The sequence below is a fragment of the Salvelinus alpinus genome, chromosome 13, assembly GCF_045679555.1.
Source record: "Salvelinus alpinus chromosome 13, SLU_Salpinus.1, whole genome shotgun sequence".
Lineage (NCBI taxonomy): Eukaryota > Metazoa > Chordata > Actinopteri > Salmoniformes > Salmonidae > Salvelinus > Salvelinus alpinus.
In genome coordinates this window covers 14,191,357-14,215,020 of record NC_092098.1, presented here as the reverse complement: position 1 = coordinate 14,215,020, position 23,664 = coordinate 14,191,357, and the positions used below count along the sequence as shown (strand labels likewise).

At 43.5% G+C, this 23,664-nt stretch overlaps 2 protein-coding genes across 31 annotated transcripts in view; both read left to right on the top strand.

Moving 5' to 3' along the window:
* LOC139537164 (protocadherin gamma-C5-like) overlaps positions 1-23,664 on the top strand; it is a 136,770-nt gene that overhangs the window by 76,318 nt on the left and 36,788 nt on the right. Inside the window, exon 1 of one of the 30 annotated variants that reach the window (XM_071338140.1) lies at positions 2,424-4,991. The exons of 26 other annotated variants lie outside the window; for them this stretch is intronic. In XM_071338140.1, the coding sequence (XP_071194241.1) occupies positions 2,580-4,991 (2,412 nt within the window). In that variant the 5' untranslated portion in view covers positions 2,424-2,579. Of the gene's footprint in view, positions 1-2,423; positions 4,992-20,248; positions 22,905-23,664 lie in introns of those variants that run through there. 3 more of the 30 variants (XM_071338161.1, XM_071338131.1, XM_071338153.1) reach the window with 3 other exon arrangements.
* LOC139537162 (protocadherin gamma-C5-like) lies at positions 17,154-19,909 on the top strand. The gene has a single exon (XM_071338127.1). It carries the CDS (start codon positions 17,354-17,356, stop codon positions 19,826-19,828), a length of 2,475 nt encoding a protein of 824 aa, XP_071194228.1. The 5' UTR covers positions 17,154-17,353; the 3' UTR covers positions 19,829-19,909.

Here is a 23,664-nt window from a genome sequence, read left to right as displayed (position 1 = left end):
CCCCTGATCGAATCACGGTGACAGACAGGAACACCCGTAGCCAAAACGAACTGACTTTACCAAAGTCTAGAACTGAACGGTACATACGGTCACAAATCATATATTTATTCTCATTGATTAGTGAGTCGCTTTAAGATAGCAGGACATTATTGCTATCTTTTTTTTACTCTTTTTTTATATATATATTTTTTTGCTCTTATAAATTCATTTTAGTTTGTAGGCGCGGATATCGACTCTGTCACTCGAGAAGGCTTTTGTGGCACTGCCGATGGCGAGCTGGGCTTGGGGCCAGAAGACTGAGGGTCCGAGCCGTGCTCCCGGCTTGTTTCATTACATTGGTGTCAGAAGTGATCGGACCTCGCATCCACGAGAGTGCATGTGCTTGGCGGGTGAGCGCGTTCCTGTAAGACGGCGTCTGTGAGGTCTATGAATACCTAGGATAGGATAAAGTAATCCTTCTAACCCCCCCCCCCCTTAAAAGAGTTAGATGCACTATTGTAAAGTGGTTGTTCCACTGGATATCATAAGGTGAATGCACCAATTTGTAAGTCGCTCTGGATAAGAGCGTCTGCTAAATGACTTAAATGTAAATGTAAATGTCTAGCTCGAGGACGCGCTCTTTGAATGGAAGGAGTTGTGTAGTGACGGTGGTTTATAGGCTAAACGCGGATATCGACTCTTCCACTCCAACATGCTTTTGTGGCACAGTCGATGGTGCGCTGGGCTTTGGGCCAGAAGGTTGAGGGTTCGAGCCGCGCCACCTGCTTGTTTTATTACAATATGTTGAATGCTCATGGAGTTCCGTTGGTATTGACTGCTATATGAGTGTAATAAATAAAACTTGAAATAAAAATAAGATAACGATTAATTCCGAAACATTCATTATGTATGCAGTGAGATCGTTTGCTTATGAACAAATCAAAACTTTTGAATTCCACGTCAAAGGGCAAGACGGAGGCTCTCCTCCACTTTAATGTAACGTAACTTTGAAGTGAATAATTAATAAAGATTAGAACGACAACGGTCCTCAGGTGCTCTACCCAGTAACGACTAGTAGATCTCTGGTGGCTGAAATGGTGCGTCGTTGAGCAGATATGGGCTATCTTGTCTCTAAAGTGGTGGCTGTTGACGTGGACTCTGGACAGAATGCATGGCTCTAATATAAACTGCAGAAAGCGTTAGACAGGACGCTGTTTGAAGTGGGTCTACAAAATGTACAAATAAGAACCATACGGCAGGTCATTGATAAAGATGCCGTGAAACACAAGCTCGCTGTTGTAGCGGAGGACAACGGGCAGCCATCTCGATCAACTATAGTCAACGTGAACGTGGTGGTTTCGGACAGCTTCCTGAAGTGCTTTCATAATTCACTGACTTTATTCGCAAGACAAGGATTACAACGATAAACTGACTTTTTATCTAGTTTTGGCCTTGGCTGTTGTGTCCTTCCTTTTCATCTCCTGTGTAATGGTTATAATATCAGTGAAGATCTACAGATAGAGACAATCACGCACAGGTACCAGTCTAGTCTCCCAGTTATTCCCTGATATCCACCCGGTTACGCAGGCGCCAGAGGGACAGGGACTCTGCAACACGTGTACAACTATGTATCTCGACTGACTCAAAAAAGAGTGGCTGTAAATTTGCCAGACCTTTTAGTCAGAACGTGTAAATAATGGACCCTATGGAGACTTTACAGCGTGCACAAAGAGATACACTTCCTATATTGACCAGATTCCCTTGAACAGGTCAGATAATGTCTGCCCAATGTGTTATGCTGGTTGATCATTTTTCAATTTCATTTATTTTGTTTAAACTTAGATTTGGTCTTTGACATCCTATGATGTTCTCTGATTTATTGTGTGCATTACCAGGGTATTTACGGGCTATTCATTTACTAATCTTGTTCAAAGAGTGTTCTCAGTACTGTGTTCATTTCAGCACCTCCGCTTATGGACAGCAACAATGTCAGACAGACTTGTGCTTTTATCGGGCATAATAGTTATGTTAACCAACACAGAACGATAATGTATATTTGAGTAATTTATCGATTTTTTATTTATTTTTTACGTTTGATTTATTTGAACTTTTAACTTGTTTTGGATCCGAAGTAGTTCTGACCGAGAATGACAACATATGTAGTAGCCTAATGTGCATCTCTCTTAGTCTTGTCTTACATTAGCGTGTTTTTGAACATGCAGACCGTACAATTAAAACAATTCATAGTCTGCCGTCATTCTGTAGCCTACAGTATGGTGTGGATATTTCGGAGTTGTGATTTCTGATAACAAGCTTTTGTCAGAAACATGTTTCTCTACACATGTAATAACTGCCCTTGCTCTTAGTGCCGCTGTTGACCGATACAATAGTAGACCTGCAAGAGAGTAATGTTGGCCCTGCCTATTTTGTGGATGATATTAGAGTCGCAGTGACATGTACGCAAACACTATTGCTTTGGGAGTGTGAGAACATTGTCTCTGACGGATGTCATTGGAATAACAGACCTATCTTGATTTGCTCCTTTGCCTACATATAGGCCTACGCCTTGTCGGATTTTACAATTGCAACGTTAAGAAAACATGTATTTTCTTTGTTTTCGTGGCACAGGGGGATCCGCCATTCGGAAATGGCAACTGTATCTTCTCCTCTCAGTCTGGTTTTACCGGTATGTGGACGGCCAGGTCCGCTATTCTATTCCAGAGGAGATGACAACGGGTTCATTCGTGGGGAATATCGTTCAGGACCTAGGGCTGGAAGTTAAAAGACTGAAATCAGGTCGAGCGCGTATTTTTACAGAGGATAGCCGTGAGTATATCGGTCTCAATGCGGACAAAGGGACTCTGCATGTGAAAGACAGGATTGATAGAGAGGAGCTGTGCGCCCAAGTGGCTCCATGTTCGTTACATTTCCAGATAATTCTTGAAAATCCCGTTGAACTTCACCGTATTGTCGTAGAGATATTAGATATAAACGACAATTCTCCAGTATTTCCAAGTAAAGAAATTCGATTACAGATTAGTGAGGGGTCTCTGTCTGGTGCCCGTTTTCCGCTAGAGAATGCTATGGATCCTGACGTCGAAATGAATTCCATTCAAACATATTCCCTTCTTCCGAGTGATCATTTCACTCTGAAGCAACATTCGCACTCTGATGGCAGTAAATATTTAGAAATGGTACTTCAAACGATGCTGGACAGGGAAACGAATGAGCAACATTCTTTAGTGTTAACTGCTGTGGATGGAGGTACTCCTCAGAAGTCGGGCACGGTCAAAATATACATAGAAGTATTGGATATAAATGATAATGCACCCGTATTTAGCTCTGTCCTTTATAAATCCTCTTTATCCGAAGATTCGCCTAAAGGGACTGTGATTTTGAGAGTCAGTGCTACCGATTCAGATAAAGGGACAAATGGAGAGGTTGTGTATTCTTTTTCCCATTCCACTGTTAGCGCGTCAGATCTTTTTACTATTGATCCTCTTACCGGGGAAATCAAAGTTAACGGTAAATTAGATTTCGAAACTAACAAACAACATAAAATAAGTGTGCAAGCAATGGATCGGGGTTCTCTTACAGATTCTTGTAAAGTACAGATAGACGTTTTGGACATCAATGACAACGACCCTCTAATTACATTAATAACCCTTTCTAACCCAATACCTGAGGACGCGTCACCAGAGACAGTTATAGCAATGCTGAACATTAAAGATTTAGACTCCGGTAGAAATGGACACATCAAATGTTCCTTAAACTCGGATTTACCTTTTCGTATTAAGTCATCCTCATCCAACATCTACAGTTTGGTCACAGATCAGATGTTGAACCGTGAAATGATTTCCGAGTACAATATTACAATAACAGCGGTGGATGAGGGGTTTCCTCCGCGTTCTACTAACAAGACACTGACATTGAGAATATCGGATGTGAATGATAATGCTCCAGTATTTGAGAGGCACTCATACACTGCTTATGTGAGGGAGAACAACTCTCCCGGTGTATCCATATTTTCACTAACAGCCAGTGATAAGGACACCGGCAACAACGCCCGTATTTCTTATTTTATAGATGATTCGCATAAAGACGGACTTTCAGTATCCCCATTTATATCTGTGAATTCAGAAAGTGGCGTGATCCACGCAGCGCGTGCTTTTGATTATGAACAAATCAAAGAATTTAAGATCTGCATTAAAGTGCAAGATGGCGGCTCACCGCCTCTGAGCACCAATGTGACTTTAACTGTTTTCATACAAGACCAGAACGACAACGCGCCTCAGGTTCTCTACCCAGTACAAACTGGTGGCTCTCTGGTGGCTGAAATGGTGCCTCGTTCAGCAGATGTGGGCTATCTTGTCACTAAAGTGGTGGCTGTTGATGTGGACTCTGGACAGAATGCTTGGCTCTCATATAAACTGCAGAAAGCGACAGACAGGGCGCTGTTTGAAGTGGGCTTACAGAATGGAGAAATAAGAACCATACGCCAGGTCACTGATAAAGATGCTGTGAAACAAAAGCTCACTGTTATAGTGGAGGACAACGGACAGCCCTCTCGATCAGCTACAGTCAATGTGAACGTGGCGGTGGCGGACAGCTTCCCTGAAGTCCTTTCAGAACTCACTGACTTTACGCAAGACAAAGAATACAACAATAACCTGACATTTTATTTAATTTTGGCACTTGCTGTGGTTTCACTACTTTTTATTTTTTCTATTATTGCTATAATTTCTGTCAAAATCTACCGGTGGAAACAGAATAAGTTATTCTATAAATCTGCAGCAAACCTCCCCGTTATCCCATATTACCCTCCCGTTTACCCAGACGGAACCATGGGAACCCTACAGCGTGTGTACAACTATGAGGTGTGTGGAACCACTGACTCTAGGATGAGTGATGTGAAGTTTGCTAGGCCTTGTAGCCAGAACACACTGGTGGATGTGGGTCGCATGGGGACAATGCAGAGAGAAAAGAGGGAGCAGGAGGATGGTGATGGAGAGGTGAGAAGGCATATTGAAATCAATCTTACCTCTTTTTTTATAGACTATCTGGGATGTTGATGCATCGCGCTCTCTCTCTCTCCCTCTCTGCGTTCATTTCTGCCCAGGCGTTGTCGTTACGCATGTTGACTGTGTGTATTCCAATGAATCTTAGTGTAATGTCTCTGCTTCACCTATAGTCATGTATCGCATTCTTATGCAGTATGTTATGATAATATGGAGGAGAATTTTGCAAAAGGAAATGTGTAACTGTTTTATGTCAATCATTTGTTCGGTGTTTTGAAGTTTGACACATTTTATTTAGTAATGTAGTACTTAGTTTGAACCCTGAGTGCCGCTGTTGATCGCATGTAATATTTAGCACAATCACACTATGGTTCCTACTATAATAATGCGCTTAGCAACGCCCAGAGAGCACATTAAACTGGAGACCCAGTTGATAGAATAAGGGCCCTATTCTGGATAGTACATTAGTTCTACAGAAACACTTTGTTCTGTAAACGGACGTCACATTGTCTGGATTCTTGAAAAATACGTCCTAGGATTTATTTTCTGCCTTAATATTGTGTTTTGGCTTTGGCTTTTTGTCGTGAAATGGCAATGAGAAGGAACAACAGGCTCTTGGAGTGGCTATTGTGCATATTCATGGTTTGCGCCTTCTCAGCTTACGGTGTGTCCGGACAGGTCCGCTACTCCATCCCGGAGGAGATGACGGTGGGCTCCTTTGTTGGGAATATAGCGAAAGATCTGGGACTGGAGCCTCTACGGCTTGTAGCTGGGAGAGCTCGGGTTTTCACCGCAGGCGGCAGTGAGTACTTGAGGCTGGACGGAGAGAAAGGACAATTGTTAGTGAAAGAGAGAATGGACCGGGAACAGCTATGTTTGGAGATCTCAGCATGTAGCTTCAGTTTCGATGTGATTCTAGAGAACCCAATGGAGATGTTTCGGGTTACAGTGGAAATACTAGATATCAACGACAATAGCCCCGTTTTTCCAAAAAAGGAAATTGAATTGGAAATTAGCGAGTCAGTCCTACCTGGTGCGCTTTTCTCTATAGAAAGCGCAATAGACCAGGACGTAGGGGAAAATACACTCCAGAAATACGTATTAAACCCCACGGATCATTTTAATCTTAAGATTCAAGGTCGTCTAGATGTAAGTGAGAACATAGAGATAGTACTTCAAAAAGCCATGGACAGAGAAAAGACAAAGCATCACTATTTGACTTTAACTGCTGTCGATGGCGGAGACCCTCGGAGGTCTGGAACAGTTAAAATCCACATTGTGGTTCTCGATGCCAACGACAATGCCCCGATATTTAGCCAAGCTACATATAAATCATCCGTTCTAGAGAATGCTGGGAAGGGCACATTGGTTACAACAGTGAGCGCGACAGACGCAGACGAGGGATCTAGCGCTAACATATAATTTTATTTTGAGCATGCTACCGCTACTATTCGAGAGCTATTCACAATTGACCCGATATCAGGTGAGGTTAAGGTAGTGGGTGATATAGATTATGAAAGAAACAAACAATTTAGGATAAAGGTAAAAGCTAAAGATAACGGTGGCTTAACAAACTCATGTGGAATCGTTATTGATGTTATTGATATGAACGATAACCCTCCGAAAATAACCGTCATGTCCTTTTCTAGTGCCCTGCCCGAGGACTCAGTCCCTGGCACTATTGTAGCCATGATTAACATCCAGGATCTTGATTCGGGCGACAATGCTAAGGTTTCATGTTCCATTGATCGCAACCTTCCTTTCAAAATTGAATCAGCTTTAGCAAACTACTACAATCTGGTGACTGACTCGGTATTGGATAGAGAACAGACATCAGAATATAATGTAACAATCACAGCAGTAGATGGAGGGTACCCGCCTCGCTCAAGTAAAAAGACGCTCAGTTTAAAGCTTTCGGACGTGAACGACCATGCGCCCCAGTTCCAACAAGGAAGCCATGACGCCTATGTGTTCGAAAACGATGCCTCTTCTCTGTCTTTCTATTCTGTAAGCGCTACAGATGCAGACTGGGGACCAAATGCTCGGGTGTCATATTTCCTTGAGGATGGTAGTTTAAACGGAGCTCCGCTCTCCTCTTATGTGACTGTAAATGCAGACAGTGGGGTGCTTTACGCAGTGAAACCCTTTGACTATGAGCAAATTCAATCTTTCAAAATACATGTCAAAGCACAAGATGGAGGCTCACCCCCATTGAGTGGCAATGTGACTATAAACATATTCATAAAAGACCAGAACGACAACGCGCCTCAGGTTCTCTACCCAGTACAAACTGGTGGCTCTCTGGTGGCTGAAATGGTGCCTCGTTCAGCAGATGTGGGCTATCTTGTCACTAAAGTGGTGGCTGTTGATGTGGACTCCGGACAGAATGCTTGGCTCTCATATAAACTGCAGAAAGCGACAGACAGGGCGCTGTTTGAAGTGGGCTTACAGAATGGAGAAATAAGAACCATACGCCAGGTCACTGATAAAGATGCTGTGAAACAAAAGCTCACTGTTATAGTGGAGGACAACGGACAGCCCTCTCGATCAGCTACAGTCAATGTGAACGTGGCGGTGGCGGACAGCTTCCCTGAAGTGCTCTCAGAATTCACTGACTTCACAGTGGACAGGGAATATAATGACAACCTGACTTTTTATCTAGTGTTGGCCTTGGCTGTGGTATCGGTTCTGTTCATATTCTCCATCATTGCCCTTATCACAGTTAAAATCCACAGATGGAGACAGAATCGATTATTCTATAAATCTGCAGCAAACCTCCCCGTTATCCCATATTACCCTCCCGTTTACCCAGACGGAACCATGGGAACCCTACAGCGTGTGTACAACTATGAGGTGTGTGGAACCACTGACTCTAGGATGAGTGATGTGAAGTTTGCTAGGCCTTGTAGCCAGAACACACTGGTGGATGTGGGTCGCATGGGGACAATGCAGAGAGAAAGGAGGGAGCAGGATGACGCTGATGTGTCTGAAGAGGTGAGACTCTAATTCTGTCCTCTACTTAGATAAGTATGTAGCTTGTGTACATCTGACTGACTGAGGGATGTTTCTACACTACAATCGTCCTATTCTTTGGTCTCTGTGTGATCAAGTCAACCTTTACCATTGAGTCATGTCAGTAGCATGGTCCAGAAACTGAATTGGTGGCTGGACTGCAGGCAAGCATACTTAGACCCCATTCTAATCTGTGTAACAGTCTGCGGTCTGAGTCTATCCATATGAAGGGGTGCACATATTGAATCTTTGTAGGCCCATTTTACCTTTATTATGTGTAAGAGTTTCCCACTACATGTTGTTGACAGCGCTACATGTAATTGCTGTCTAGTCGTGTCTGTGAGTGTTATTCATCTCTCTGTGTGTCTCAGCCAGCCTATCAGTAATTCTAAAGAGCATTATGGAGGCCAGATTGCTCAGCAAGTAGCCTTTGATGTCATGGTTCTGTGTTAAACTGTTTTACGTGATTCATGAAATGCACTGCAACACTGTGTCTATGTTCATCAGGTGATTACTCTTTTCCATTCTTATTTACCCAGCAGGTGTGCAGATAAAGGAGCAGGTTATGAAATCACTGTATCAGTGTCATTAGGTCTCGTCTGACTAACAGACTGATCGACTGACCTGACTGGGTGATTGACTGGCTGACTGACTTGACTGGTTGACTGACTTGACTGGTGGACTGACTGACTGGTTTACTGACCTGACTGGTTGACTGACCTGACTGACTGGCTGACTGACTGGTTGACTGACTGACTGGTTGACTGACTGGTTGACTGACCTGACTGGCTGACTGACTGAATGGTTGACTGACCTGACTGGCTGTCTGACTGACTGGTTGACTGAGCTGACTGGCTGACTGACTGACTGGTTGACTGACCTGACCTGACTGGCTGACTGACTGACTGGTTGACTGACCTGACTGGCTGACTGACTGGTTGACTGACTGGTTGACTGACTTGACTGGTTGACTGACTTGACTGGTTGACTGACTTGACTGGTTTACTGACCTGACTGGCTGACTGACTGGTTGACTGACCTGACTGGCTGACTGACTGACTGGTTGACTGACTTGACTGGTTGACTGACTTGACTGGTTGACTGACTTGACTGGTTTACTGACCTGACTGGCTGACTGACTGGCTGACTGACTGGCTGACTGGCTGACTGGCTGACTGGCTGACTGACTGGTTGACTGACCTGACTGGCTGACTGACTGACTGACTGGTTGACTGACCTGACTGGCTGTCTGACTGACTGGTTGACTGACTGGTTGACTGACTGGTTGACTGACCTGACTGGCCTGACTTGACTGACTCACTGCTAATACTATCAAATAATTGTTCTGAGGACCCCTCATTCTTCTCTGTTCCATGGATCTTCCCTCTCTCCATCTGTATTTTTATCTCGCACTTTCCTCCCCCCACTTTCCCTCCTCTTTCCTCTCCCTCTCTGTACAACACTATGGTGCTTGGGCAAACTGACCCACTTTCCCCCTCACACACTGCTCTAATATTCTGTGTTGCTGTGGTGCAGTAATGGGCTTATATGTCTCTCCCATCAGACACTGGGCTTAATTCCATGGCAGTGTACACTCAATCCTGTATGGAAAACTGTCACTGCTCTGTATTCAGAATGAGTGTGTCTGTTGGGTCATGCTATATAACTCTGTCTCTGAGTCTGTCTGTCTGTAACCAATGGTCTTGCTCAGTACTTGTCATTCACATTAGTAATGTCCCTTTTATGTCCATGGCTCACAGGTTGTAAGGGTTTAGACTGGATCTTGTTAGTGAGTGGAGGATTGTATGTAACATGGCATGCTGTTAACAGTAACAGGGATTTCAAACCTGCCTAGTAACAGCCAGCAACAACGTCACATATTTGCCTTCATTTTAACCACTAGGCCTAAAGCTTGGTTACCGGGGTATTTTTACGAGCCATAGGAAAATAGAAAAGACCAAAGACTTGTTTTAATGGTTGTGTTCATCTGTGTGTGTGTGGGTTTGTGAGTATAGTTCAATTCAGGCAATCTCTAGTGTTATGCCCTCTTCTCTCCAGCGTACCAGGAAGATTCACCTCAAGCTCATGCACATTGTCATGGCAACACTCCCTCCATACAGACAGTGCTGCAGATTCCGGACATAAGAAATGTTGTGTGGTTGTTGACTTGTAAATAACACTGTTCATAGTCTCGTGATCTTTCTGGCTAGAGCAAGTACTGTTCTAAAAGCTGCCTTGTCTTACGTCCTCTCAGCATGTTTCTAGGTGTGCATGCATCTGTGCCTGTCTGCATAACAGACAGAGTGATGATTTGAATTCTCCCGTGTATTTGTAAAAAGCCAGTGTAGCCCTGTAGTTACACAACACGTCATGAAGGCAAGAAGTTGGCTGGACTCATTTGATCCAGAAGCACTGAATCCTTTTGCCCTGAGTCTCACTGCACTGGCATGACAACTGCTTGCAACACAACACTGACCCAGTTTGAGCTGCCTCCTCTCTATTTCCTGTTATGTTTGAGAGTGACGGGACAGCTTAGTTGTGTTCCATTCTGATGCCTCTGTAACTACCCATCAACCACTCTGTCTTAGCCCCATTGCATGTTGCACTTAATTAGTTTAATGAATAATCACAATTGACATTTTAGTCATTCAGCAGACACTTATCCAGAGCGACTCACAGTAGTGAGTGCACACATTATGTATTTACACAAACGTAGGCTTACACCTGTACTATGCTGTCACAGTGTAGTTTATACCCATGTAACCAACCTTTTGTCTCTCTCTTTGTCTCTTCCCCACATAATCACAAGCACTCACTTGTCCATGTCAGACGTGGATGTTGTCAGTGTGTCCTTTATGTGTCTGTGTTTAGCAGCCAGTGACTGGGTGGCATATTGGTTGTATTGAGCACACAGTGTGGAGGCAGAGGGAGGGGGTAAGGCGTTGTTGTGCATCATGCAGCAGTATGAAGGCTGTGGGATGCATGTTTCACATTGGCACTAGCTTCTGTCCTGCATATTATCATATAAACCCACAAAGGGTCACAGAGTCTATTAATTTCTAAACATCTCTCTCTCTCTCCCTCTCTCCCTCTCTCCCTCTCTCCCTCTCTCCCTCTCTCTCTCTCTCTGTCTGTCTGTCTGTCTGTCTGTCTGTCTGTCTGTCTGTCTGTCTGTCTGTCTGTCTGTCTGTCTGTCTGTCTGTCTGTCTGTCTGTCTGTCTGTCTGTCTGTCTGTCTGTCGCTCTCTCTGTCACTCTCCCTGTCTGTCTGTCTCTGTCTGTCTGTCTCGCTCTCTCTCTCGCTCTCTCTGTCTGGCTCTGGCTATCTGTCTCACTTTCTGTCTGGCTCTGTCTTTCTCTTTCTCCCTCTCTCGCTCTCTTTCTCTCTCACACAAACACTCTCTGTCTGGCTCTAGCTCTCTCTCTCTCTCTCTCTCTCTCTCTCTCTCTCTCTCTCTCTCTTTCTCTCTCACACAAACACTCTCTGTCTGGCTCTAGCTCTCTCTCTCTCTCTCTCTCTCTCTCTCTCAACAAACTCTCTCTCACACTAACATCTCTCTGTCTCTCTCTCTCTCTCTCTCTCTCTCTCTCTCTCTCTCTCTCTCTCTCTCTCTCTCTCTCTCTCTCTCTCTCTCTCTCTCTCTCTCTCTCTCTCTCTCCATCTCTCTCTCTCTCTCTCTCTCTCTCAATTCAATTCAATTCAATTCAAGGGGCTTTATTGGCATGGGAAACATGTGTTAACATTGCCAAAGCAAGTGAGGTAGGTAATATACAAAAGTCAAATAAACAATAAAAATGAACAGTCTCTCTCTCTCTCTCTCTCTCTCTCTCTCTCGTAACAATGTACATATTGTACATATATTTTGGATATTTACAATATAAAAATTAAAATGAGAATCAAAATTGTCAACGGGACAACAGTAACAACAATAACCAAGTGTCAAAATAACCATACATTCAACAATAATAATAAACATACAGTAGAGTCCATGTGCAGGTTGATTGGTTTGTCAGACACTGTCCCTCAATTTATGGAAGGCAGCAATGTAGTGCGCTGCCAACCCACAGCTCTCTGCGTCCTCCCCCAACAGGACTGGTAGCCTACTCTCATTAGAGAGGTCTTTGAAACCTTGAATAAGGGTTTCAAATTTGGGGAAATGACACTCTCTAATTGTTTTATATTTTTGACATTTGTCAGGAAATGCAGCTTCGTCTCAGGTTCTGCTGTTGTGCAGTGGTTGCACAGCCTTTCCTCTACAGGGAGCCAGGTTTTCCTGTGTCTACCCTTCTCTTCATCTCTCTCCCTGTAACAAAAAGCTTCTCACTATGTCACGTCAGTATCTATTTCTACTCTCCATAGCCCTCTAGCTTGGTTCAACACCACAGCTTTATACAGTGAGGCTATAGACTGAATGTTTTTTATAGAACACTTCCCACAGAAAGACCCTGTCTTAACAGAGACTGTGTTTGATAAGTAGCCCTTTGGCTTTACACTCCTGGCTTTGGGTTTTCCCTATCTGTAATAACAGAGAATTAGAATGCCATGAAAGTGTGCTCTGCTCATCTTGAGCTATGAACATACAATGCACACAGCACATCAATACTTAATTTGCACAGTAGCTTATACCTTTACCTTTCCAGCATTCATTTGAATCAAATGTGTTTCTCTGTGCATGGTTTTCAGACAGCTTGGAGTTGCCCGCCCCACCCCACCCTTCCCCACCGACACAGAAACATTCCACACATTAATTCTCATGACTGTCTGAGTCACGCTGAAGACTGCACCATTCCCTCAGAAGTTGCGCGCGGCGACAGCTTAATGTATGTGTGTTTGATCGAAAGGCAGTGTATTACAGTGCAGAGACAGAGAAAAGGGACCCCTGCCGTGGACCATGTTTAAGTCTTCACTGAGCCGCAGTGGGGCTGGGCCAGCAGGAATGGGAAACATGTCTGGATTATTTTGTCTGAATATCTCTGTCTCTTTGTCTGGGGAGATGATGTGTGTAACGTTGGTTTCCTACTGTCAGTAAAGATGATATCGTTGCTGGTGTTTGTGAAGATTGTGATAATAAAGATAAGAACAATGAGAAAAATCATGCTCTTCCTTGCCTGCAGATCAAACCATGTCTTAACTGTTGTAGAGACCAAGCACAGTAAAACAATAAGAAAAACATTCAAAGGATTTAGTGACATAGTGCCTATATTTTGTGTTTGGTAATAACAAACATGTTTTGTTGGTGATGGTTAACCTGCTTGTGTTCCCCTGGTGGTCAAATCAAATCAAATTGTATTTGTCACATGCGCCGAATACAACAGGTGTAGTAGACCTTACCGTGAAATGTTTACTGACAAGCCCTTAACCAACAATGTAGTTCAAGAAACAGAGTTAAGAAAAAAATTAACTAAAGTGAAAAACGAGGCTATATACAGGGTGTTGGTACCGAGTCAATGTGCGGGGTACAGGTTAAGCAAGGTCATTTGTAAAGTGACTATGCATAGATAATAAACAGCGAGTAGCTGTCAGAAGCTGTTAAGGAACCTTTTGGTCATAGACTCGGCCCTCCGGTACCGCTTGCCGTGCACTAGCGGAGAGAACAGTCTATGACTTGGGTGACTGGAGTCTTTGACAACTCTTTGGGCCTTCCTCTGACATCGCCTGGTATAGAGGTCCTGGATTTCAGGAAGCTTGGCCCCAGTGAGGTCAGGCACCGACCTTATGATTATAGGGCCCAGAGTTTTCCCTGATGAAGGGACCTGACCAGGAAAACCTCAGGGCCCTACTCACGAAGCATAAGGAGAACATTAAGAAAACACTGGTCTAATACTATGGTTGTTGCACACATTGAACCCACACTGCACATGCACAGAATGATATACAACACAGTGGTCATGCTAAGTGACTGTGGTCATGCTAAGTGACTGTGGTGAACATGTGTCAGATTGGTCTGTATCGGAACTCTTTTTCTGTTTTGATAAGTATGTCTCTGTGTGCTGTGAGCACAGTCCTTGTCCTAATCTAATGAATATGTCTTTCTTTTCTCTCTTTTCCATGTCGTCACTGCATCTGCTCCCTCTGTGTTTCTCCAAACAAGGTAAGGTCAACTTCATCTCCTTTTCTACCAGCCAATTTATCCTACCAATCTGTATCCTACCAATCTGTAATCTACCAATCCATAATCTATCTATCTGTCAAACTATATCAAACCACATCAAATCTCTCTCTCTCTCTCTCTCTCTCTCTCTCTCTCTCTCTCTCTCTCTCTCTCTCTCTCTCTCTCTCTCTCTCTCTCTCTCACTCTCTCTCTCTCTCACTCTCACTCTCACTCTCACTCTCTCTCTCTCACGCACACAAACAAACAAACAAACAAAAAACACACACTTGTGTATGCACTTAGACCAATGGAACCTTTAAGAGGATCACGTTCAACACACAAGTAGCAGAGGTAAAGGGACAGATCAGCATTGTTCATCATATGTCACAGCCAGTTATACCGATTTTTGACATTGTATTATTTATGTTTCCAATGCTTGCCATTGAAATATCTCAGTGATAACAAAGGGTAAAAGAACATTCCCATGAGCTGTGTATGAGATATATCTGAATACATCTATAATGAATGTGTTGGTGCTTGTATTGGTCACATCTCTTCTTTTGGGTGAAGTGCACACATTTGTAATTGCTGCAATCATTATTTTCATGAACCTTGGAACAGGGCTTTACATCTTGTTGACTTATTCATCTATTGAGGCCCAACTCATGAATGATAAAGGAGTGCCTGGTCACATGACAAACAGCAGAATGAAATGCAGACTTTTGTACACAGTTTCTCGAACAAAGCGGTTTTGGAGCATTTCAATGACTGTTCTACCTCTTGAAATGCTCCCCTGGTGTTAATCTGAGGAAACGTCTGTTCATCTAGCTCCTGGTTTCCTTTCTAGTGAAGGGAATCAAGCACGCATTGTTTATGCCACTCTCGTGCTGCCTTTTGTCTGCCGCATGCACCAGAGTGAGTTCTCCGCCTGTGTGGCGCTGTCCACCCACGTGGTGCTGAAATGCTCCTCTCTGTGCAGCGCGCGTGGTCTCCTCTGCTTTCCGGGGATTGGATAATCTCTTTCTGCACAAGTCGGTCATACTGTGCCACTGATCATCGTGATGAAATACGACTGTATTTATATTTTGTCGACCTGGCCCATATTATATAACACTGTGATAGGATTATAAGCATGATTCATGATTAAACCTTTATTTTCATCTAACGCTGTACTAGGTCGTTATCAATAAAACGTCACAATATGTTGCAGAACGTTCGATTTTACTGGTGGGGGCACGGAGCTCCTCTAAAACTATTGGCAACTACGTGCCGTTTGCAAGGGATTGGTAAATCAATGTTACAACTATTTGGTTTTAATATCATCACGTCTTGAAGTGCCTAGTCAGAACTACACATTTCAGATTATTCTCTATCATCGAAGTTATACAGCAGGTAACTGCATGCTTTTCATGATCAGTTAAAATGTATTGATTATGTCTTTTCAGACACATGGAAAGAGCTTGAAATCGGCAAGCCCTCTTCCTGGTAAAGTTGTCAGTCGGACTACTGTCATCACCACTATAGTTGGCAAGCAAATAAAGCCATCTAGTTTATCCCCTGAAAGTTAGCCAACTTGTCCATCATTCAATATAGCCTGCCATGTCTGTAAGCAGTAATCATGATTAAACACTTAAAAACAATATTGAACAGAAGATAACGTTAGTAACTTCGCTAGGCAGGCCTACGTTGGTTTGAGAACAAGCTACATTAGGTCTACTTACCACTATCTGTATGCCAATGTACACAGTTTATATTTGTAGCTTGCAAAGTACACATTATCAGCTAACAGTACATTGGTAAATGCGCCCTTCTGCTGCTTGACAGGTAGAGTCCACAAAGGATTGGAAATGAACCTAAACCACTCATACTTGTCAGGTACAGGTCACTTTTGTTCTATATCACAAAAATATCCACTTAATGGTGGCCAATATTGAGAGATATCGTGAGGCTACCCTCACTTATCTGAAATGACATGATCAATTGATGTTTACTGATCATGAAAAGCATGCAGTTACTTGCTGTATAACTCTGATGATAGCGCTAAATGTGCCCAGTTGTTTTGCATGGAATAATCTGAAATGTGTAGTTCTGACTAGGCTCTTCAAGAGGTGATGATATTACAACCAAATAGTTAACATGTATTTAACAATCACTTGAAAACGGCACGCAGTTGTCAATGGTTTAAGCGGAGCTGGGGATCTCCTTGGAGGCAAATCGAACGCTCTGTACCTTATTGTGTGACGTTTAATTGACGACGACCTATTAGTGCACCCTCGGTTGCTAGGGAGATGTAGTTAATCTATGCCCTACGGTTGTAGCCTGCTGTCCATAAAAATCAGTGGGGACGAATTGCTATTGTGGTGGTCAGACATATAGACCTAGCCTAAAGGCTTCCTCGGTCAGTTGCACAGCAAATTAGTAAAATAATAAAATATGTAGGCTACTATGTAAATACACGCTACTAAACCGTGTGTGCGTGTGAGCGTATACATGTATGTCAAACCTCTATTCCCTTTTGCTCCCGCCTCTCGCGATCCTTTCACTCCCAGCCCGATACTCCCCCCTTCTGCTCGTGCTGAGCATGCTACTGTGATGAGACGTGTGTGTGTATGTGTGTGTGTGAGGGGATGAGAGAGACTGGCTCCCTGCTCCTCATGACAGACTATGAGAACACCACAAGGCTGTGCTTCCCTCTCATTGCCACAAGACGGCAGAAAGAATACAGTAAACGGAGGGCTTGAAGTGATACGGTGCTTGTGTGATTATTGGATAATAATAATAATAATAATAGGCTATAGGCTAATATTAGCATTTTTGGGGGCGCTATATATTTTTTTATTTTGTGAATTACCACGTTTATTTGGTACAGTAGCATATTTACTACTAATCAAAGTAAAATGTTACACCTGTAAATACATACTGCTTCTCTGTTTCTGTATTTTAAGCATTCTACTCATAGTGAAGGCATAGACTGTACCTTTAAGATACACTACGTGTGTGATTGGTTATATCAAGAGGGTTCTCTGCACCAATACTGTGCTGAGCCATACAAAGGGATCTACTCCCTCCCCTCAGACTCAGCATTACATCCCGTAGCCTACATTGCTCAGATCTGGGAGCTACACTTGAACTGAATGGAAACAAAAGAAGGTCTGCTTGCATTTTTGGGAAATGTGTATTCAAGACACTACGGCGAATAACTTCAGTTTTTATATTTTGTGATGGTGAGGATTTACTGTGGAAAGGAGGTTCGATGGAACAAAGGACAATGAGAATTCGAGGCAATTTGAGGTGGCAAGTGTTATGGATTTATCAATTTGTTCTCCTGTGGAATACAATAGAGGCGCAGATTCCATACACTATACCTGAGGAGTTAAAGGAAGGATCTGTTGTTGGAAATATAGCCAAGGACCTGGGTTTGGGAATATCTGAGATTTATGACCGTAAACTGAGGATAGCTTCTGACGCTGGTAAGCAGTATTTCAGTGTGGATTTGGGAAAGGGTGAGCTGGTTGTCAATGAAAGGATAGACAGAGAGGAGTTATGTGGAGAGAACGTCCCTTGTTTGTTACCGCTGGAGGTTATAGTTGAAAATCCCTTACAGCTGCACCGCATTGAAATCGAAATACAGGATATAAATGATAATTCTCCAGGTTTTCTTACAAATGAACGCATTTTGAATATAGCTGAGGTGATTAATCCAGGTGCAAAATTCCCATTGGAAAGTGCACATGATCCTGACGTAGGCGCAAACTCATTACGGTCCTATAGTATCAGTGATAATTACCATTTCCTGTTGAACATAAAGACTCAGGGAGGCCAAAAAATACCCGAACTTGTGCTGAAAACTTCACTGGACAGAGAGAAGCAGGCCGTTCATAAGCTCGTGCTCACCGCTGTAGACGGGGGGACTCCTGCACGATCTGGTACTTCTGAAATCACCGTCATAGTTCTTGATGTTAATGATAATGAGCCCCAGTTTGAGAGACCTTTTTATGAAATAGCTGTAGCTGAGAATAGACCCGTTGGCAATCAGATTGTAAATGTAAAAGCTTCCGATACTGACGAAGGACAAAATGGAGAGATCGAGTATTTCTTTGCAGACCAGACCCCAGATAGTATAATGGCATTACTTAATGTTGACTCAAATACTGGGGAAATTACTATCAAAGGACAGCTTGATTATGAACAGACGAATTTGCATACGTTTGATATTGTGGCAAAAGATAAAGGCAGTCCACGGATGGAGGGGCACTGTAGTGTAAAGATCAATATTGCTGATGTTAATGATAATGCCCCTCAAATTATAATAACCTCACTGACCAGTCCAATACCGGAGAATTCCGCCCCTGGGATGGTTATTGCATTGATTAGCGCTAAAGACTTAGACGTTGGTGAGAATGGCAAAGTAACGTTAAACATGTCCCGGGGTTCCCCGTTCACTCTGAAGCCCTCTGTTTCCAACCATTACGCACTGGTGACCAACGGCCCATTAGACCGAGAGACGTTCTCGAAGTATGATGTTGTCATTAACGCGGTTGATTCAGGGTCCCCACCTTTATCTACAAAGAAAACCGTTACCGTGAAAATCCTAGATGTCAATGACAATCCTCCAGTGTTTTCCCAGACATCGTATACTGTTTATGTCAAAGAAAATGGAACCCCAGGATCTATACTGAGCTCAGTGTCCGCCTCTGATATAGACATGGGTGAGAATGCAAAGATATCCTATTCTATATTAGACTCTAAAGTACAAGACGTGTCTGTCTCGTCCTATATTTACATAAACTCAGATAACGGCAGCATCTACAGCATGCACTCGTTTGACTATGAGAAACTGAAGGTGTTTCAGATACAGGTCCAGGCAAAGGACCACGGCTCTCCGTCTCTGAGCAGCAACGTCACGGTTCATGTTTTTATCCTGGACCAGAACGACAATGCACCCGCTGTTATTTACCCATCCACTGTCATGGGCTCTGTCTCCCATCAGAAGATGCCCCGGTCCGCTAAAGCAGGCCACCTCACCACTAAGATATCGGCAGTGGACGCAGACTCGGGTCATAACGCCTGGATTTCCTATAGGCTGGTGGAGGCCACAGACTCGTCTCTGTTCAGTGTGAATCTTTACACAGGGGAGGTGAGGACTAAACGCGCTGTTTCAGAGCAGGATGACTCCTCTCAGAGGCTGCTTATAGAGATACAGGACAATGGGGAACCGGTCCAGTCCGCCACAGTCACAGTCAACATACTGTTAGAGGACGGGGTCCACGAGCCCATCTCCGACCTCCAAAAGAAAACAGTAGAGCCCAGCAAGAGAAACAGTAAAATCACCTTTTATTTGATCATCTCTCTGACCTCTGTGTCCGTTTTGTCTTTGTTGACTTTTCTCATCTTAGTGGTGAAGTGCGTTAGAAACAGTAGGAGCAGCTCGAGTTGCTGTATCAGACGGGCTGACTCTGACGGATACAAGAATCCAAACAGAAACCTGCAGCTCCAGCTCAACACTGACGGCCCTATTAAGTATGTGGAGGTCCTGGGAGGGGACATGTTGTCTCAAAGCCAGTCCTTCAGGTCGTGTCTCTCTCCGGTGTCCGAGTTCAGTGATTTCACCCTCGTCAAGCCCAGCAGCACCACTGACTTTCAGGACATGATAAACGTGCTTGATGCGTCTTTACCGGACAGCGCGTGGACGTTCGAGAGCCAACAGGTGAGCGCAGCTACTTTATAATGTGTTTTTATTACCACCGGACTATATCGTTCTTCATTCATGACTGTATCTCCTGGAACTGGGTTTTACCACTTTTATTCATTTCGATTCTATATCATTTTGGTCTGTAGGCTATTCATTTTTCATGATATGACATTCTGCCACACTTTGACCTTTATATATTAATATGTGTATTTATTAAACATGAAGGTAAACCATAAATGCCAATGCAGTAAAGACCCCCATTTTGAAGAGTAAATGGACACATCACTATATCACTACTGCTCATAACAGCACTGTTTCTTTAACTGCCAGTGCTGAGATACTCCCAATGATAATCGGTTGGAGCTCTGTGAACCAATCATGTGCTGAACTGTACAAAGAGATCTAGTCCCTCCCCCAGCCTCGGCACCATAACCCCAGCCTCGTCAAGAACCAGGCTTTTTTTTTAGGTATGCCTACCCGAGACTACCATAATCCTTACAATGCACAGAGCTGAGAGAGACAGAGCTGCGCTCATTTTGAGAGATAGGACGGACATATAATCGGTGTTTAATTCCATACGAATAATAGGTTTTACTTGATAGGATTATCTTGAAATGTATTGCAAACCAAGACCTTTACGAAGTCCAAGAGATCATCATTCATGGACATGCGGATTCAAATGAAGATAAAGGTTTTCCTATGGCGGGGGCTTCTGCTTTTCTTCCTCCTGGGGAATACAATAGAAGCGCAGACGCGCTACACCATCCCGGAGGAGCTCAACGTGGGATCCGTTGTTGGGAATATAGCAATGGATCTGGGTTTGCAAGTGTCTGAGATTTCCGATCGTAAACTGAGGATAACCTCCGAGGGTGATAAGCAGTATTTCAGTGTGGATTTGGGAAGAGGTGACCTCATTGTTAGTGAGAGAATAGACAGGGAGAATCTGTGTGGACGAAATCCCAATTGTCTGTTACCTTTGGAGGCTTTAATTGAAAACCCACTACAGCTGTATCGTGTTGAGATCGAAATTCAGGATATAAATGACAATTCCCCAGTTTTCCAAAACAATCAAAATGTTTTAAATATTGCGGAGTCTACAATTCCAGGTGTACGATTTCGTTTAGAATCAGCACAAGACCCCGACGTTGGCTCCAATTCTTTACGCTCATATACACTTAGTAAAAATGAACATTTTGTGTTAGACATAAAAACAAAGAAGGATGGGTCAAAAGTCCCAGAATTGGTTTTAGAAAAAGTATTGGACAGAGAAAAACAGTCCGTACAGAGCCTGCTTTTGACGGCCGTAGATGGTGGAAATCCTGCTAGATCAGGTACAGCAGAAATTACTATTCGAGTTCTAGACAATAACGACAATGCACCTGTGTTTGAAGAAAGTACATATGACATTCAAGTGGTTGAAAACACATTACCAGGAACGGTCGTCGTCACTGTTGAAGCAGTCGATCTTGATGATGGGTCCAACAGTGAGATCGTTTACTCATTTGGACCACACACACCAGAGTCACTACAGGACCTTATAACTGTAGAACCGCAAACTGGTGAAATAAAGGTTAAGGGAAATATAGATTATGAAAAGGGAAATTCGTTTAAATTTGATGTTCTCGCAACAGACAAGGGCACCCCACCAATGCAGGGCGTATGTAGTATTAATGTAGAAGTTATTGATTTAAACGACAATTCCCCAGCTCTCATTTTAAAATCGCAGCCTAGCCCGGTGAGGGAAGACACGCCTATTGGAACGGTTGTTGCTTTGATAAGTGCTAAGGATATAGACTCTGGAGATAATGGTGAAGTAAGTCTGAATATAGCTCCAGGCTTACCTTTTTCATTAAAACCATCAATTTCTAATAACTACGCTTTGGTTAGTGATTCCAGTTTCGATCGGGAGAAAAAAACGGAGTATACTGTCGAAATTATAGCTTCTGACCACGGGAAACCGTCTCTTACCTCTAGAAAAACAATCACGGTTCGTGTTTTAGATGTCAATGACAACTCGCCAGTGTTTTCCCAGCCGTTCTATACTGTGTATGTTAAAGAAAATGGCATCCCGGGATCTTTACTGATCTCAGTGTCCGCCTCTGATACAGACATGGGTGAGAATGCGAAGATCTCCTATTCTATATTAGACTCTAAAGTACAAGACGTGTCTGTCTCGTCCTATATTTACATAAACTCAGATAACGGCAGCATCTACAGCATGCACTCGTTTGACTATGAGAAACTGAAGGTGTTTCAGATACAAGTCCAGGCAAAGGACCACGGCTCTCCGTCTCTGAGCAGCAACGTCACGGTTCATGTTTTTATCCTGGACCAGAACGACAATGCTCCCGCTGTTATTTACCCTTCCACTGTCATGGGCTCTGTCTCCCATCAGAAGATGCCCCGGTCCGCTAAAGCAGGCCACCTCACCACTAAGATATCGGCAGTGGACGCAGACTCGGGTCATAACGCCTGGATTTCCTATAGGCTGGTGGAGGCCACAGACTCGTCTCTGTTCAGTGTAAATCTATACACAGGGGAGGTGAGGACTAAACGCGCTGTTTCAGAGCAGGATGACTCATCTCAGAGGCTGCTTATAGAGATACAGGACAATGGGGAGCCGGTCCAGTCCGCCACAGTCACAGTCAACATACTGTTAGAGGACGGGCTCCACGAGCCCATCTCGGACTTCCGCCAGAAAACAGCCGAGCCCAGCAAGAGAAACAGTAAAATCACCTTTTATTTGATCATCTCTCTGGCCTCTGTGTCCGTTTTGTCTTTGTTGACTTTTCTCATCTTAGTGGTGAAGTGCGTTAGAAACAGTAGGAGCAGCTCGAGTTGCTGTATCAGACGGGCTGACTCTGACGGATACAAGAATCCAAACAGAAACCTGCAGCTTCAGCTCAACACTGACGGCCCTATTAAGTATGTGGAGGTCCTGGGAGGGGACATGTTGTCTCAGAGCCAGTCCTTCAGGTCGTGTCTCTCTCCAGTGTCCGAGTTCAGTGATTTCACCCTCGTTAAACCCAGCAGCACCACTGACTTTAAGGACATGATAAACGTGCTTGATGCGTCTTTACCGGACAGCGCGTGGACGTTCGAGAGCCAACAGGTGAGAGTATGTTTTTATTACCACCGGATTATATCGTTCTTCATTCATGACTGTATCTCCTGGAACTGGGTTTTACCACTTATATTCATTCGATTCTATATAATTTGGGTGTTTTGCTTTTTCTGTTAATATCAGAGTTTTAAGCTATAGATACTTTATCGGTATTTTTGCATTTGATGCTTCTCAATATAACGCATCCGCTGATGTTGCACTTTCGCGGTGTTAGTTAGACCATTAGACATCCCGAAAATCGGGCTTCACATAAAATAATCTGTAGCGTCCAAACGGGTTATCCTACAAACGATTGTGACCCCTCTATGGAAAGATGAGACCCGTAAGCGTATTGGGACTCGTCTGAAGTTGGTGCAGCAGATGTGCCTAATTACAGTTGAAGTCGGAAGTTGACTTACACTTAGGTTGGAGTCATTAAAACTTGTTTTCAACCACTCCACAAATGTCTTGTTAACAAACTATAGTTTTGGCAAGTCGGTTAGGACATCTACTTTGTGCATGACACAAGTCATTTTTCCAACAATTGTTTACAGACAGATTATTTCACTTATAATTCACTGTATCACAATTCCAGTGGGTCAGAAGTTTACATACACTAAGTTGACTGTGCCTTTAAACAGCTTGGAAAATTCCAGAAAATGATGTCATCGCTTTAGAAGCTTCTGATGGGCTAATTGACATCATTTGACCCAATTGGAGGTGTACCTGTGGATTTATTTCAAGGCCTACCTTCAAACTCAGTGCCTCT